The following is a 14,665-nucleotide window of genomic DNA, read 5'->3' on the forward strand; positions in this document are numbered from 1 at the left end:
TGTTGGGGGCAGGGATGGTGCTCTCCTCCTGTGGGGGGGTAGAGCCCCAAGCACAAGAGGGCTTCTCCAGGCGACCTTGATATTGCAGGGGTTTAGGCACAGCCCCCCGATCCTGCCTCTACCACAGCCTTCCTGCGTGACCATCGGCACCTCACTTAGCCACTCTGTGCCACTTAACCCCTACTGCCCCAAGGGGGTGGGAGACAAAATACACTTGCAGTTGTGAGGGGCTCAGCTACTACTGTAATGGGGGCTGTAAGTACCATGGATGGGGGAGGGGGGAATAACTTATGGGGCAGCTGTAGGCTGTCCTGCCTCTATCCTTCCCTCTGTGGACTAAGAAGTGAGATTTCCCACGCCCCTGCCGGGCAGCTGCCATTTTCCAACGACTTAAAAATTGACCCCGGCCACCAGGCTCCAGCACCTCTGTTTATTGAGGGACTCCTGCACCCCTGCAGGTTGATCGGATGGGCTGCCCTGGCCCTGAACAGCTGCTGGGGGAGTGAGTCATTGCACGCACTACAACACAGGCACGTGCTCCCAGCGCTACCGCAGGTGCTGGGCAGGGGGCCAGTGGCCCCCCAAGGGGGAGATTGAGGAGAGGGGGAGATCAGGAAACTGGCCTTTGGAGGGTGCAGGGCCGTGAGGAAAAGGCTGCAGACTAAATGCTCACCCCCCTCTTGGGAGCTGTTGCGGCCCCCAGGGCGTGCCTAAGAGATGCCAGCTAAACTGCTTTGCTGCCCCCAGCCGGGCCACTCAACCCACTTGAACCCAGGGCCAGGAGCTGCATCGAACCCTAGTTGAGAGTCTGCCAAGTCTGGTTGCATTAGTACCCTCCCAGCCGGCCGGCAAACACGCTGCCCCAAACTCCAGCAAATGCGGTAGCCATCCCCTCCCTGGACAAGCCACCCCGGCCATCTTCCTATAGTGTCGGGGACGCAGCCTGATGCCCCAGGGCCACAAGCCCTGGCACACACCTGCGGGGCTACCTCCTCGTGGAGGATGTCTATCACACCCAGTGGTGGAAGCACAGCTGGGTCCACCCGCACAAGCCAGCGTGGGGGGGGGGGGGGGAAGACAACTTAATACATCCAGGGATCTAGTCCCAGCTGTGGAAGGGGAGTGGTGCTTAGTGGTTAGAGCATTGGGACAGGCATCCGGACTCCTGGGTTCTATCCCCAGCTCCGGGAGGGGCCAGGCCCGGACTCCTGGGCTCTATCCCCAGCTCCGGGAAGGGAGTGGGAGTCAGGACTCCTGGGTTCTATCCCAGCTCCGGGAAGGGAGTGGGAGTCAGGACTCCTGGGTCTAGTCCCAGCTCCGGGAGGGACCGGTCCCAGACTCCTGGGTTCTAGCCCCAGTTCCGGGAGGGGCCGGGCCCAGACTCCTGGGTTCTATCCCCAGCTCCGGGAAGGGAGTGGGAGTCAGGACTCCTGGGTCTAGTCCCAGCTCCGGGAGGGGCCGGTCCCAGACTCCTGGGTTCTAGCCCCAGTTCCGGGAGGGGCCGGGCCCGGACTCCTGGGTTCTAGCCCCAGCTCCGGGAAGGGAGTGGGAGTCAGGACTCCTGGGTCTAGTCCCAGCAGGGTCTCATTCCTCTACTTTTTGAAAGTTTTTTTTTTTTTTTAAATCCTTTTAACACCGCAAGTTTACTTAAAAAAAAAAGGCAAAAGAATCAGCTGGCTAAAAAGAGAGCAAAGAGGGGGGTGTTGCTAGCCCCCTCATGGATTCATGCCCCTAAACACACTGCCCCTCCCCCCGGCCCCCCATCACCGACTGTGCTGACATCTCCCCCTCGATCCAAGGTTTTTATGCTTTTACAGTGGCTGTCTACACTGGAAGCTACAGAGCATGGGAGCGGGGGGGGGGGGGAAATCTATAGCCTGAGCTGTCTGTGTTGTCCAGGGAGGAGGAGGAGGAGGAAGGGGATTGGTGCCTTCGTCTCAAGGAGACTTGTTATAGGACACGTCCCTCCTCTTCCTCCACTGCAGCATCTTGAGGAGGCTGAGGCTGGCTTTGAAGAGCCGGTCATGCTGGAAGATCATCTGGTGGAAGGTGTTCAGAGGCAGGTTCCCAGTGGGGTCGGCGTGTTTCAGGGTGGTCATGGGCGTGTAGAGGCTGTTGGTCTGGTAGCGAAAAGGCGGCTTCTCTGCCATGATCACCTTGGCCGTGTGCTGGGGAGAGCGGAGGAAGGGCCTGCCCGTCAGACACTCGACTGACATGCCCTAGGCTTAACCTGTACGGGGCAGATCCCCAGTTGGTATGAAATCAGCCACTGCTGCATTGGGGTCAATGGGCCACATCCCCAGCTGGTATTTGTACAGCACCTAACACAGTGGGGTCCTGGGCCATGGCTGGAGCTCCCAGGCACTACCGTAATACACCTAATAACGTACAGCATCTAACACAATGGGGTCCTGGGCCACGGCTGGAGCTCCCAGGCACTACCGTAATACACCTAATAACGTACAGCATCTAACACAATGGGGTCCTGGGCCACGGCTGGAGCTCCCAGGCACTACCGTAATACACCTAATAACGTACAGCACCTAACACAGTGGGGTCCTCGGCCATGGCTGGGGCTCCCATGCGCTACTGTAATATAAATAAACATGGCTCCATTGGACTCAATGGGCCAGATCTGGGGTAAATCAGCACCACTCTGATTATCACTTATTTTTGGTATTGGTAGCACCTACGAACCCCAGCCATGGCTCAAGCCCCACTACACTGGCCACTGTATGTTATTTATTAGGTGTATTATGGTACTGCCTGGGTGATTAGAGTGGGGGGGCTGGGAGCCAGGACTCCTGGGTTCTATCCCTGGCTCTGGGAGGGGAGTGGGGCCTGGTGGTTAGAGCAGGGGGGGCTGGGAGCCAGGATTCCTGGGTTCAATCCCAGCTCTGCAAGTCCCTTCCCTTTTCCATGCCTCAGTTTCCCCCCTCTGTAAAATAGGGATAGCTGTGCTGAGCTCAACAAAAATGCTTTTTATCTATTGATCTCAAAGGGCTGAGCAATAACTTACTTGGCTTCACCACTGGTCGCCCTGCCCTTACACAGACCCACATCCCACCCCACCCCACTCCACTCCACGCGGCAGATGGCTGGGACAGAGGCTGAGCAGCATCTGAAGGTTTAGCCCAGAGCTGATGCTGACAACCCCGGCTGTTCCCGGTGCCACCACTAGATTTGGGGGTGCTAAGAACCTCTGGCAAGCAGGCCCCTAGGATCTAAGCCCCACCCGTCCTCCCTGGGTCCCCAGTGTCAGTGTGGTTAGAGCTGAGTGCTATAGGGCTAGGAAGGGGGTAGTGGGTCAGCGCAAATGCGGGAGGGTGGGGAGATGGCTCCCTACCTCAGCCACCTCGTCTGGCGACTGCCCCAGCACCGTGAAGACTTCCTTGGAATAGGCCATGTAGAAGCCTTGGAATATGTCCAGTGTCTCCTGGTCAACAGCGGACAGGTCCATGCAGGCAGCTTCTTCGTAGAGTTTCCTTTCGAACTCGGTCACCACTGGCCCGGGTTCAATCAGGCTGATGCTGGGGAGGAGCAGGAGACAGTAACACATCACAGCTCATGTACCCAGCCAGGGCCTGGCTCCGGGCCCGTTAGGGCACACGAAGATAGGAGCTGCCATGCAGGGGCAAAGCACTGGGTTGTACAGGTTGGTGCACCACCTCCTTAGGCCAGTGGGCCCTCTAGTCCAGCACCCCACCTGCTGCCCTTCCCATATCAGACCACCCACCCCTCCCTCCTTCCAGCCACCCACCCTCCCCTCTTTCCTCCCTCTATCCACCCACTGCTCCCTCCCTCCCTCCCGCCACTCGCTTACCTCCATCCCTTCCTCCCACCAACTCTGGAGTCCCACCTCCCGGCATTGCCGTCTCAGATGGCTGGGTCATGTAATCCAATATCCTTATACTTGGTGCACCCAGCTGAAGGTCCCAGCGCTGCAGTCAATACTTCCCCTTTCGTGCACACACGATGCACTAAGCCAGTGACCTCCAACCTTTTTACGCCCAAGATCACTTTTTGAATTTAAGAGCAACCCAGGATCTACCCCGCCCCGCCCATGAGGCCCCGCCCCTCCCCCAAAGCCCCACTCCATCCCCCCTCTCGCCGTCACTCGCTTTCCCCCACCCTCATTCACTTTCACCAGGCTAGGGGAAGGGGTTTGGGAGGGGGTGCGGGCTCTGGGCTGGAGCCGAGGGGTTCGCAGTGTGGGAGTGGGCTCTGGGCTGAGCCTGGGGCAGGGGGTTGGGATGCAGGAGGGGGCTCCAGGCTGGGGCAGAGTGTTGGGGTGTAGGAGGGGGTGCGGGCTTGGGACTGGGGCAGAGTGTTAGGATTCAGGGGGGGGGTCAGGGCTGGGCCAGAGTGTTGGGGTGCAGGCTCGGGGAGGGGGGGTCAGGGCTGAGGCTTGGGGTACAGGAGGGGTTCAAGGTGCAGAAATGGGCTCAGGGCTGGTTCGGGGTGCTGGCTCCGGGAGGGGGGCTGAGGACTGGGGCTTAGGGGGCAGGAGGGGGTTCAGGGTGCAGGAGAGGGTTCGGGGTGCTGGTTCCGGAAGGGGGGTGGCCTCCCGCCGGGCAGCACTTACCCCTAGCGGCTTCTGGTCGACGGTGCAGCCGCTCCCAGAAGGGGCCAAAGCCCTCCTGTGGCCCCGGGGAAGGGGAGCGTGGACGGCACATGGCTACGCACTGCCCCTCTCTGCAAGCATCAGCCCCGCAGATCCCATTGGCCACAGCTCCCCGTTCCCAGCCAATGGGAGCTGCGGGGCTGATGCTTGCAGGCAGGAGCAGCGCGCGGAGGGAGACCCCCACCCCCCACCCCCAGGGCCACTTCCGGGAGCAGCGTAGGGGCCAGGGCAGTCAGGGAGCCTGTCTTAGCAGCAGCCCCCCTGTGCCACCGGAGATTGTGATTGACCAGTTGGGTGACCACTGCACTAAGCCAACATTGCTAGGATGCCCATGAGGCAGAGGGGAGGGAGAGGCCTTCTGGACCCCACCCCGCACAACCTCGGTGGGTCCGTCCCCCTTATCTGAGCACCAGCAAAGTCAGCAGTGGTGGGGGCTGCCCAGTCGTCCTAATCAATGGAGCGACCAGGCACCTCCCATCCGCTCCCTGCAGCCACCTGCCTGCAACCCCTCCGAGCTTCGGACGGGGGGACGGCTGGGAATGTCCACTGCCCCTCTGTAGCACTGGGGCTCATCTCCCCTACACAGCCCTGCCCCCCCGAGACTTACTTCACACCGAACTTCAGTGCCTGCAGGGCCAAGCTCTCACAGAAACCCTCCACAGCGAACTTGGAGGCGCAGTAGATGTCGTTGAAGAGGAGGCCTGGCGAGCAGAAGCGAGAGCGAGTCAGGTCACGCAGAGAGAGGGGAGGGAGCTGGGCTGGCAAAAGGTGAGGCTCTGTTCTGCCGGGAGGGCCTGCCGCCCAGTACTTGACAAGGGGTCGGCCGCTGGGGAGCGGAGACACCTGCCCGTGGTACTGACCAGAATTGTCCCACCAGCTCCTGGGGCTCCCCCGTCTGTCTCCTGTCTTATATCTCGATTGTAAGGTCTTGGAGGCAGAGACCAGCTTCTTGCTCTGCGTTTGTACAGCGCCTAGCACAGTGGGGCCCTGGGCCATGGCTGGGGTTCCTAGGGGCTACCGTAATACACCTGTGATGCATGGCTAGAAAGGGTTAGACATCCTGCAAAATAAATAACCCTCAAAAGACCTGTGGGGAGATAATGTTTGTGTTTTTGTGTATTTACAGCTGTATGAGTAGGGTGGACAATGTAATCAACAGTCCCTGTCTACGCTGTATTCTGATCATTCAGAGGTCAAAAGAAGATCCTAGCATTTAAATGAATTGTAAACAGGGGATATCTCGGTATTCATCTCTCTTTGAACTGTACTGTGAATGGTGGAGGAACAACAAATGGCCTTATGTTAATTCGTATAGCTAAGTACCAGTGATGGACCTCCTTCAAAGTCATCCTAATTACCTTTTGTTCCCCAAGGAAATCCCAACTTGTCAAAGAGGACATGAAATTGTATAAAAGAGCCTTGGGTCCTGATTCTGTCATCTCAGATCTGCTTAGACTTCATCAGGGGAAGTTTAGGTCGCAAGACTGAGGTCCCAGTTATGCTGGTACGCCCTGAATATGAGATTTGGACATTGGACTATCACCTATGAACTATTTCTGAAAGAACTCTGCAACTACAAAGCTCACCATCTCTGCTGTGAATCTGCACCTCAATGGATTGAACTCATGTCTGTCTGTATATTGATCTTTTAACCAGACTCTCTCTCTCGTTTTTTAATAAATTTTAGTTTCGTTAATAAGAATTGGCTGTAGCGTGTATTTGGGTTAGATCGGAAACATTCATTAACCTGGGAGGTAATGTGTCTGATCCTTCGGGATTGGTAGAACCTTTTCTTTTATAGGATGAAATAAGATTTACAGAAATTTTCATCATATTTGATGTGGGTACCTGGATCACTTTAAGGGAACTAACAAAGTTATTAGTGCATAAGCTTTCGTGAGCTACAGCTCACTTCATCGGATGCTCACGAAAGCTTATGCTCTAATAAATTTGTTAGTCTCTAAGGTGCCACAAGTACTCCTTTTCTTTTTGCGAATACAGACTAACACGGCTGCTACTCTGAAACCTGTCTTTAAGGGAACTGTGTTCTTTGGACTTCTGAGTAGCCAGTGAGGTACTATAGAAGCTGTTTTATGCTGGCTTGGTAAGTATTGGAATATCCACCAGCTTTGGGGGGTTTGGCTGCCCCATTCTTCGCAGTTCACCCTAATTGAGTGATCACAGCTGGCTCCCCATTAGGACCCCCGTCACAACACCTAATAAATAACATACAGCACCCAGCACACTGGGTTCGGTGTCTCGGGGTGGGGGGGAAAGCCCAGAGCTCAGGGTCCCAGCAGGAGAGTGGGGAGGCGGGGTCCCATGGGGAGGAAGCACGGGGCTCAATGAGGGGTCCCAGAAGGGGAAAGCGGGGAGGTCAGTGTCCCATGGGGGGCAGGCTGGGGCTCTGGGTGGTTTCCACACAACAGGGGCCCATCACCACCAACAGGAGCCTGGACCTGTCCCCCTCCCCCACACCAAATCTGCAAGGCGCAGCTGGTCCCCAGGGGCCACAGCCCTCCCTGCCCCGTCCCCCGGTCTCACCTTGCAGCCCCAGCACGCTGCTCATCACCACGATGTGGCCCCGGCGCCGGCGCTTCATGTCGGGGAAGACTTCACGCACCATTCGCACCAGCCCGAAGAAGTTGGTGTCAAAGAGGCTCTTCATGGCAGCGACACTCTGGCTCTCCACCGGCCCGATCATGCCCAGCCCCGCGTTGTTCACTGCAATGGGGGGGGGATGTAAGCCCCAGGAACCCCCCAGTGTATGGCAGCTGCTGTAGCTCCCCCCACCCCACTTCCACTGGGGCAGGAGTGAGTGCAGACTGGAAGTGGGGAGCCTCACTGAGACAGGGGGCAGCCGGGATCCTCTCTTCCCCCCAGCTCCAATCACCAAAGGCAGAGGCACAAATGGCCCATCCGGCTCTCTGCCTGGCCCACACCACGGGGCTCCCTATCCTTTCCTTCGGGCGAGGCGACCCTATAGGCCTCATGGCCTGACATCCTAGATGGGCCCATCCAAGGTAGTAAGGCATGGGAGTTGGGGGATACCAGGCTAGATGGGCCCATGAGTGTGATCTCATATGGCGTTTCCTATGCTCTCCCTGAGCGGGGGCTCAGCTCTGCTGGGGAATGCATCGAAAGCCCCACTTTACAGAGCGTCCCCTTCCCTGTTCAGCCGAACCCTCCGCTGGGTCACCACCCATCAAGGCCAGCCGGGCACACGTGCGTGAGATCCGGTATCAACCGCCCCCCTGCCCCACACAGCCACCTTAGCGCCGAAGAGCCCTCGCATTTGTGGCCGGATTTTTAGTGGGGGGCAAATGAGCAGGGCGAAGCCACCCAGCTCCTCCAGTTACACCAGCCTCCACTCTGAGCCTCACACCCCTCTACCAACACGTGTGCGCGCACAGGGCGTGCCACTGACGCACCCAGGAGTCGGGAGTAGAGACTCAGGGGGGCAAATGCAGCAGCTACCTGTAAGGGGCTGTGGAAGTTACAGGTGAGAAAAACGGGCGTGCCTAAGTGGGCAGGGTCCGAGGTACCCAAGACAAGAGATTCCTTAGACTCCCTCCGCTGGAGGAACCCCCAGCTGCTCCGGCCCCCACTCCCATGGTGCGTCTGTGGGGCCAGGGGGGTAAGGGAGCCACACTGCCTGCAAGGAAGAGCGCAGCGGTCCCCCAACCTCCCCGCATTGGGTGCGTTCCAAGGAAGGTGGCCCACCCAGCCCCGAGCGGCCGGGCCGACTGTCCTACCCAACACGTCCACTCTCCGCTGGGGAATGCCCTCCACGCAGCGCCGGATGGATTCCTCGCTGGTCACATCCATCTGGCGGATTTCCAGGGTCTTGTCCAACGCTGGCCCCGCCTGCTTCTCCAAGGCCTCGCGCTTGTCCAGGTTCCTCATGGTGGCGATGACTAGGCAGAGAGATGGGGGGTGGCCAGGGGGGTTCAAATCAGCCAGGAAGCTCAGGGCCCCACTCCTGTGCTAAGCAGGCTCAGGCCTGGCCAGTGCTTGGATGGGAGACTTCCAGGGCAAAGATGGGTGCTGCAGGGTGAGGGGCTCAGTAGGGGGCAACGGGGGGGGGTTGGGGGGGCTGTCTGTGCAGACTATGATGCACTAGGGGGAACTGTGCTGCAGAACCAGGGTGGGGGCTCAGTACGGGGTGCTCTCCCCTTGCAGGCTATGCCAGTGTGGCACCAGTGGGTGTTGCGAGGCAGAATGGTGCCATTTAATGGGGCAGAACCAGAGGTGGCTGCATCTCCGCAGTGGCTGAGCAATCTCTGTATTAACAGCTGCTGTGCCCCACCCCAGAGGCAGCTGCATCTCAGCAGTGGGTGAGCATAACCCATCTTTAGCCCACCCCACCTCAAAGGTGGCTGCATTTCAAAACTGGCTGAACGATCTCTGTATTAACAGCGGCCACATCCCACCCCAGAGGTGGCTGCATCTCAGTGGTGGGAGAAGTGATTCGGTACATAAGGCTATAAAGCCCCTGGGGACAAAAGGCCATAGAAGTAGTAAGATCGTAATCATTTCCCTGCCCTATGCCCTATATTCCTCTTATTCTCCAGCTCTTTATAATCCCCATCCCAAGCCTCTCACCTCGGAATCTCTTCAGCTCATCTTTAGCCAGCCGGATGGCCAGAGCCAGCCCTATCCCGGAGGAGCAGCCAGTCAGCAGCACAGTCCTGCAGGACATCCCTCTGTCCGTCTGTCTGTTACAAACAGGCAAGAGAAGTCAGGTTCAAAGAAGGTTGAGGGAGTGGGGTCTAGCGGTTAGAGTGGGAGGGTTGCAAGTCAGGACCCCTGGGTTCTAGCTGCAGCTCTGGGAAGGGAGCAGAGCACCTAGAGGGGAGGGCGGCTTCAAGACTCCTGGGTTCTATCCCCAGCTCTGGCGGGGAGAGTGGGGCTTAATGGGGGCTGGGGGTGTTAGGCGTGAGGCATAGAATCATAGAATATGAGGGTTGGAAGAGACCTCAGGAGGTCATCTAGTCCAATCCCCTGCTCAAAGCAGGGCCAATCCCCAATTTTTGCCCCAGATCCCTAAATGGCCCCCTGAAGGATTGAACTCCCAACCCTGGCTTTAACAGGCCAACGCTCAAACCACTGAGCTATCCCTCCCCCCACTGATCTACTCCGTTGTGTCAGTCCCATCTCCCCCTTCACTGATCTGGCTGCCCTCTGCATGACACCCCCCCCCCCGGATCTCGGTCTCTTCCTAGGAGAGGATTTCCACCAGGTGAAGCGGCGCCAGCCTCAGCCCATCCCCCTCCCGCGGGAGCACATGTGGCTTTATTCTGGAACCGCCTCAGCCTCTTATCCCCGGGGCCGCCCGCCAAACGGAGGCCGACGTAGCGACCGGGCGCAGGGGAGCGAAGAGCCCAACCCCCCGAGCGCCGCAACCAGCCACCCTCACCCCTGGTGTAGACGCGGCTAGGCGGGGCGCTCCCGTCGCCCGGGGAGGGGGCGTTCTCATGCCGCCCGAAACCCGGAGGCTGCGTCTACGCTCCAGGGCCCCGGCACCCGCGCTGTGCGGCTGGCGCGCCGATGCGGCCGCGTCAGCACGCCTGGGAACGGGGGCGGAGGGGGGAAATCAGGGCTTGATGGTGCCCCAGCTCTGCCAAGAATCCGCGGCATGGGGGACAGACGAGGGCAGTGGTTCTATTTCCCGGCTCGGCCTCTGGGCGAGCTTGGGCAAGGCACTGCCGCCCTGTGCCTCTTTTCCCTCTCCCCTCCTTGGTCTATTTAGGCTGGGAGCTCTTTGGAGCACGGGACTGGCTCTCACCCAGCACGCCCCCCCCCCCCGATCGCAGATGAGGCCTCTAGGGGATACCACAACACCCCCTAATAACTCGACAAGCGGGCAAACGTCAGGTTTCGTCACCGTTTAACGGGCCAGACAAAACAGGAGGGCCCTGAGCCAAGGCAGTCGGCAATTAATAATTAACGGGCAACAGCTCCTCATGGCAACTCCTGCCCTGGATCTCAGTTATTCAAGCCGGATCCAGGCCTTGGATCTCCCCCCGACCCAGTTCAGACTCAGCAAGGCTGCTCTCAAGTCGGCCGCAGAGCCGGGTGGCGAATTATAACCAATCAAAGGACGGAAGCTGGGCTATTATTGATCTGAGCTTTGATTTCTTTGTGGACGAAAGGCCCATCCTGCTGATCTCACCCGGCTGAGAATTTCGTCACAATTGGGTAGCACAAGCAGGCAGCCACACGGGCAAAGGGGCCAGGGGACCCATTAACGAGGGGGTCGGGCCTGGAAGGAGGAGATCCTTCTCCAGATTTATTCTTGTTCAATTACGCTCTGTTATAAACTGCATTTATATTGACGGAGCAGATAAAAGCTCTTTAAAAAGGGAGCCTGAAGTCCACAGCCGACTCCTGAGCAGGTGGGATATGCACAAAACACACCCAGTCACTCATAGAATGAAAGGCCCTTTAAATGCAACACATCTAGGACTGGAATTTTGTACTATGGGGGCACCTACAAGCCAGAGCTGAGATTGGGGTCCCCCATCATGCCAGGCGCTGCACAGAATAAGAGACTGTCCCTGCCCCAAAAAATCTAAAGTGACAGGCAGACAAAGGAGAACTGGGCTCAGGTTCCAACTCTGCCCCACGCAGACCTGAGGCAAGTTATGGCCTCAGTTTCCCTGCCTGCAAAATGGGGACAATAATAATTCCTTATACCCAGCCTTCCTGTGTGTATACTGTAAAATCTCCAGGACTGGGATGGTCTCTCACTACATGTCTGTGCAGAAACTGGCACGATGGGGTGGACCCTGATCACGGCTGGGGCTCTGTGCAAGGCCCTGACCCAGGTGGTTTCTGTAATACCAACACTGATGAAATACAGAGGGCGTGTCAGTGTTTCACTCAGGCCTGCGGGTCGGAGAAGACACAGAACCCAGGTGGGTCACCCCAGAACCCAGTGAGCACCAAGGGTCGGCACAAACTTTAACTAACCACGCGTACGGTCCAGAATTTTGGGCCATGTGACTCAGGGGGACTCTGGGGCTGTGGGAGTCTGATCCAGGTGGGAGAAAGGAGGGGAGACGATCAGCACTCCCCACTCCCGGGAATTTCGTGGTTACTGCTCAAAATGGCACCAGCCTCAGAGCTCTGTGTCCATCCCTGGCTCTCCGGGAAAGCAGCAGACACAGCAGTTGTAGCCAGCCTGACTAATCTTGGCTTATTCTGGTGCTAGATCCTGCAGGGTCAGGCTATATATAGAAGATGGGGTTCCTCTCTCCACAGGAAGATCTGCGCCGGGCTCCCCACCCTGGAAAGTGGTTCTCAGGCCAGCTCCCCAGAGATCCACTCTGTACTGTACTTCTGACGGACACCCCCAAAACACCTCGTCACTGCTGCAGGCCCAGTTCCCAACACCCCCATTGCACTTTGCACCCCACTTCCAGCTCCACCACTGCACCCCCCTCCCAGGGGTCCTTAGTTCTCAGATCTTGCTCCCCAGTGCATCTCTGCTCTCAGAACCACATGGCTCCCCAATCTTTCCTGCCCCCGCCACAGCTTTTCCCCTTCCTCAATGCACCCCCCCTCCCCCTAGCTCTCAGCTCTTCCCAGTGCACCCCTGGGTCCGCCTGGGCTCCGGTCCGCATTGCACCCCAACCTTTCTTATTCCCCCCCATACACCCCAATCTCCTAGCCCCACAGGATCAGGGGAAGGCTGAGCACAAGGCGAAGCCCCGCTTTATCCCCCTCCCCCCCGAGATGGGGGTGGGGGGGAGCCCCTTGCTGCACGATTCAGCTGCCCTTGGAGCCGGGAGCTCGGAGCCCAGCTCCCCGCCTACCTGCACCGCTGCGAGCTGGATCGATCCCCGGCTCCCCCAGTCCCCGCCTTGCAGCGGCTCCCGCTACGGCTCCTTCACCCGCCCAGCCGAGGGAAACGCCCCGCGAGCCCGCAGCACGCCGGGGCTTGTAGTCCCTGCAAACCGGCCGCCCCCAGGTCCCGGGGCAGAGCCCGGCCCAGCGCTCCCCTATGCCCCGCCCTTCCTGCCTGTCGCGCCCCGGGAGCGGGGGGGGGGCTCTGGTATCCCCGCCCCCCCTGCAAGGTAGCTCGGGGTGCAGGGCGGCTTGTTATGATAGGATTGGAGCCTGCACATAGGGCTTTGTTATTGTAGGGTTGGAGCCTGCACATAGGGCTTTGTTTTTGTAGGGTTGGAGCGTGCACGTGGGGCTTTGTTACTGTAGGGTTGGAACCTGCACATAGGGCTTTGTTATTGTAGGGTTGGTGCGTGCATGTGGGGCTTTGTTATTGTAGGGTTGGAGCCTGCACATAGGGCTTTGTTTTTGTAGGGTTGGAACGTGCACGTGGGGCTTTGTTACTGTAGGGTTGGAGTGTGTACGTGGGGCTTTGTTATTGTAGGGTTGGAGCCTGCACATAGGGCTTTGTTTTTGTAGGGTTGGAGCGTGCACGTGGGGCTTTGTAATTGTAGGGTTGGAGCGTGCACGTGGGGCTTTGTAATTGTAGGGTTGGAGCGTGCACGTGGGGCTTTGTAATTGTAGGGTTGGAGCGTGCACGTGGGGCTTTGTTATTGTAGGGTTGGAGCGTGCACGTGGGGCTTTGTTATTGTAGGGTTGGAGCATGCATGGGAGGCTTTGTTATTGTAGGGTTGGAGCCTGCACATAGGGCTTTGTTATTGTAGGGTTGGAGCGTGCACATAGGGCTTTGTTATTGTAGGGTTGGAGCGTGCACGTGGGGCTTTGTTTTTGTAGGGTTGGAGCGTGTACGTGGGCTTTCTTTTTGTAGGGTTGGAGCGTGCACGTGGGGCTTTGTTATTGTACTGTGGCTCATGACAGCCGAGTTGCTGCTGCCCTTGATTTCTTTTTGTATGCGCACTTTATTTTGAAGTAGCCAAACTTTGAAGCATGTGGCTAAGGTGTTTTTTGAGGTTTGGGCCATTTTGTTGTGCAGTTCCAAACAACTGTACCCCAGGGCTGAGCCGCCATCAGTTTATGCCTCTTGAATGAAATTGCACAGCATTAGCATGCCAACATGCTCCTGTATTGGCCATGCCCAGCTCAGATATTTCCAAACACAACTTGCTGGGTCTCACTGTGTTATGTGAGCCCCTCCCAGTCCTCCATGCTCTGACCCCAAAAATTCAAGATTCAAAAAAAGTTCAATGATAAATTCTTTAAAATGATAAAGGGGGACCCTGCAGAACTACTCACTGCAGTATGTCACCTACCACTTAAATCAGCTTCTGGACCACATAGAATCATAGAATCATAGAATCATAGAATATCAGGGTTGGAAGGGACCCCAGAAGGTCATCTAGTCCAACCCCCTGCTCAAAGCAGGACCAAGTCCCAGTTAAATCATCCCAGCTAGGGCTTTGTCAAGCCTGACCTTAAAAACCTCTAAGGAAGGAGATTCTACCACCTCCCTAGGTAACGCATTCCAGTGTTTCACCACCCTCTTAGTGAAAAAGTTTTTCCTAATATCCAATCTAAACCTCCCCCATTGCAACTTGAGACCATTACTCCTCGTTCTGTCATCTGCTACCATTGAGAACAGTCTAGAGCCATCCTCTTTGAAACCCCCTTTCAGGTAGTTGAAAGCAGCTATCAAATCCCCCCTCATTCTTCTCTTCTGCAGACTAAACAATCCCAGCTCCCTCAGCCTCTCCTCATAAGTCATGTGCTCTAGACCCCTAATCATTTTCGTTGCCCTTCGTTGTACTCTTTCCAATTTATCCACATCCTTCCTGTAGTGTGGGGCCCAAAACTGGACACAGTACTCCAGATGAGGCCTCACCAGTGTCGAATAGAGGGGAACGATCACGTCCCTCGATCTGCTCGCTATGCCCCTACTTATACAACCCAAAATGCCATTGGCCTTCTTGGCAACAAGGGCACACTGCTGACTCATATCCAGCTTCTCGTCCACTGTCACCCCTAGGTCCTTTTCCGCAGAACTGCTGCCGAGCCATTCGGTCCCTAGTCTGTAGCGGTGCATTGGATTCTTCCATCCTAAGTGCAGGACCCTGCACTTATCCTTATTGAACC

General features: G+C 57.4%; 1 protein-coding gene across 2 annotated transcripts; it reads right to left on the minus strand.

Moving 5' to 3' along the window:
* Positions 1-416: 416 nt before the first annotated feature.
* Positions 417-12,642, minus strand: LOC119845843 (retinol dehydrogenase 8-like). Of its 2 annotated transcripts, none has more exons than XM_038378710.2 (7): positions 12,445-12,642; positions 9,230-9,342; positions 8,380-8,541; positions 7,169-7,348; positions 5,232-5,325; positions 3,347-3,530; positions 417-2,168 (listed from the first exon to the last, which is right to left on the minus strand). In XM_038378710.2, the coding sequence occupies exons 2-7, from the start codon at positions 9,324-9,326 to the stop codon at positions 1,938-1,940; spliced, it is 948 nt and encodes a 315-aa protein (XP_038234638.1). In that variant the 5' UTR covers positions 9,327-9,342; positions 12,445-12,642; the 3' UTR covers positions 417-1,937. The 2 variants fall into 2 exon arrangements, with proteins under 2 accessions (XP_038234638.1, XP_043362806.1); XM_043506871.1 differs by having other exon boundaries at positions 2,094-2,230; positions 12,445-12,603.
* Between the last annotated feature and the right edge of the window lie 2,023 nt (positions 12,643-14,665).

Source organism: Dermochelys coriacea, chromosome 20 (assembly GCF_009764565.3).
Source record: "Dermochelys coriacea isolate rDerCor1 chromosome 20, rDerCor1.pri.v4, whole genome shotgun sequence".
Taxonomy (NCBI): Eukaryota; Metazoa; Chordata; order Testudines; family Dermochelyidae; genus Dermochelys; species Dermochelys coriacea.

Excerpts from the sequence above, each read along its gene's own strand:
- LOC119845843 (XM_038378710.2), bottom strand. The coding sequence starts at position 9,326 with ATGTCCTGCAGGACTGTGCTGCTGACTGGCTGCTCCTCCGGGATAGGG. Across the intron at positions 5,326-7,168 it reads CAGCGTGCTGGGGCTGCAAG|GCCTCCTCTTCAACGACATC; the intron begins GTGAGACCGGGG and ends TCTGCTCGCCAG. Across the intron at positions 2,169-3,346 it reads CGCCAGACGAGGTGGCTGAG|CACACGGCCAAGGTGATCAT; the intron begins GTAGGGAGCCAT and ends CGCTCTCCCCAG.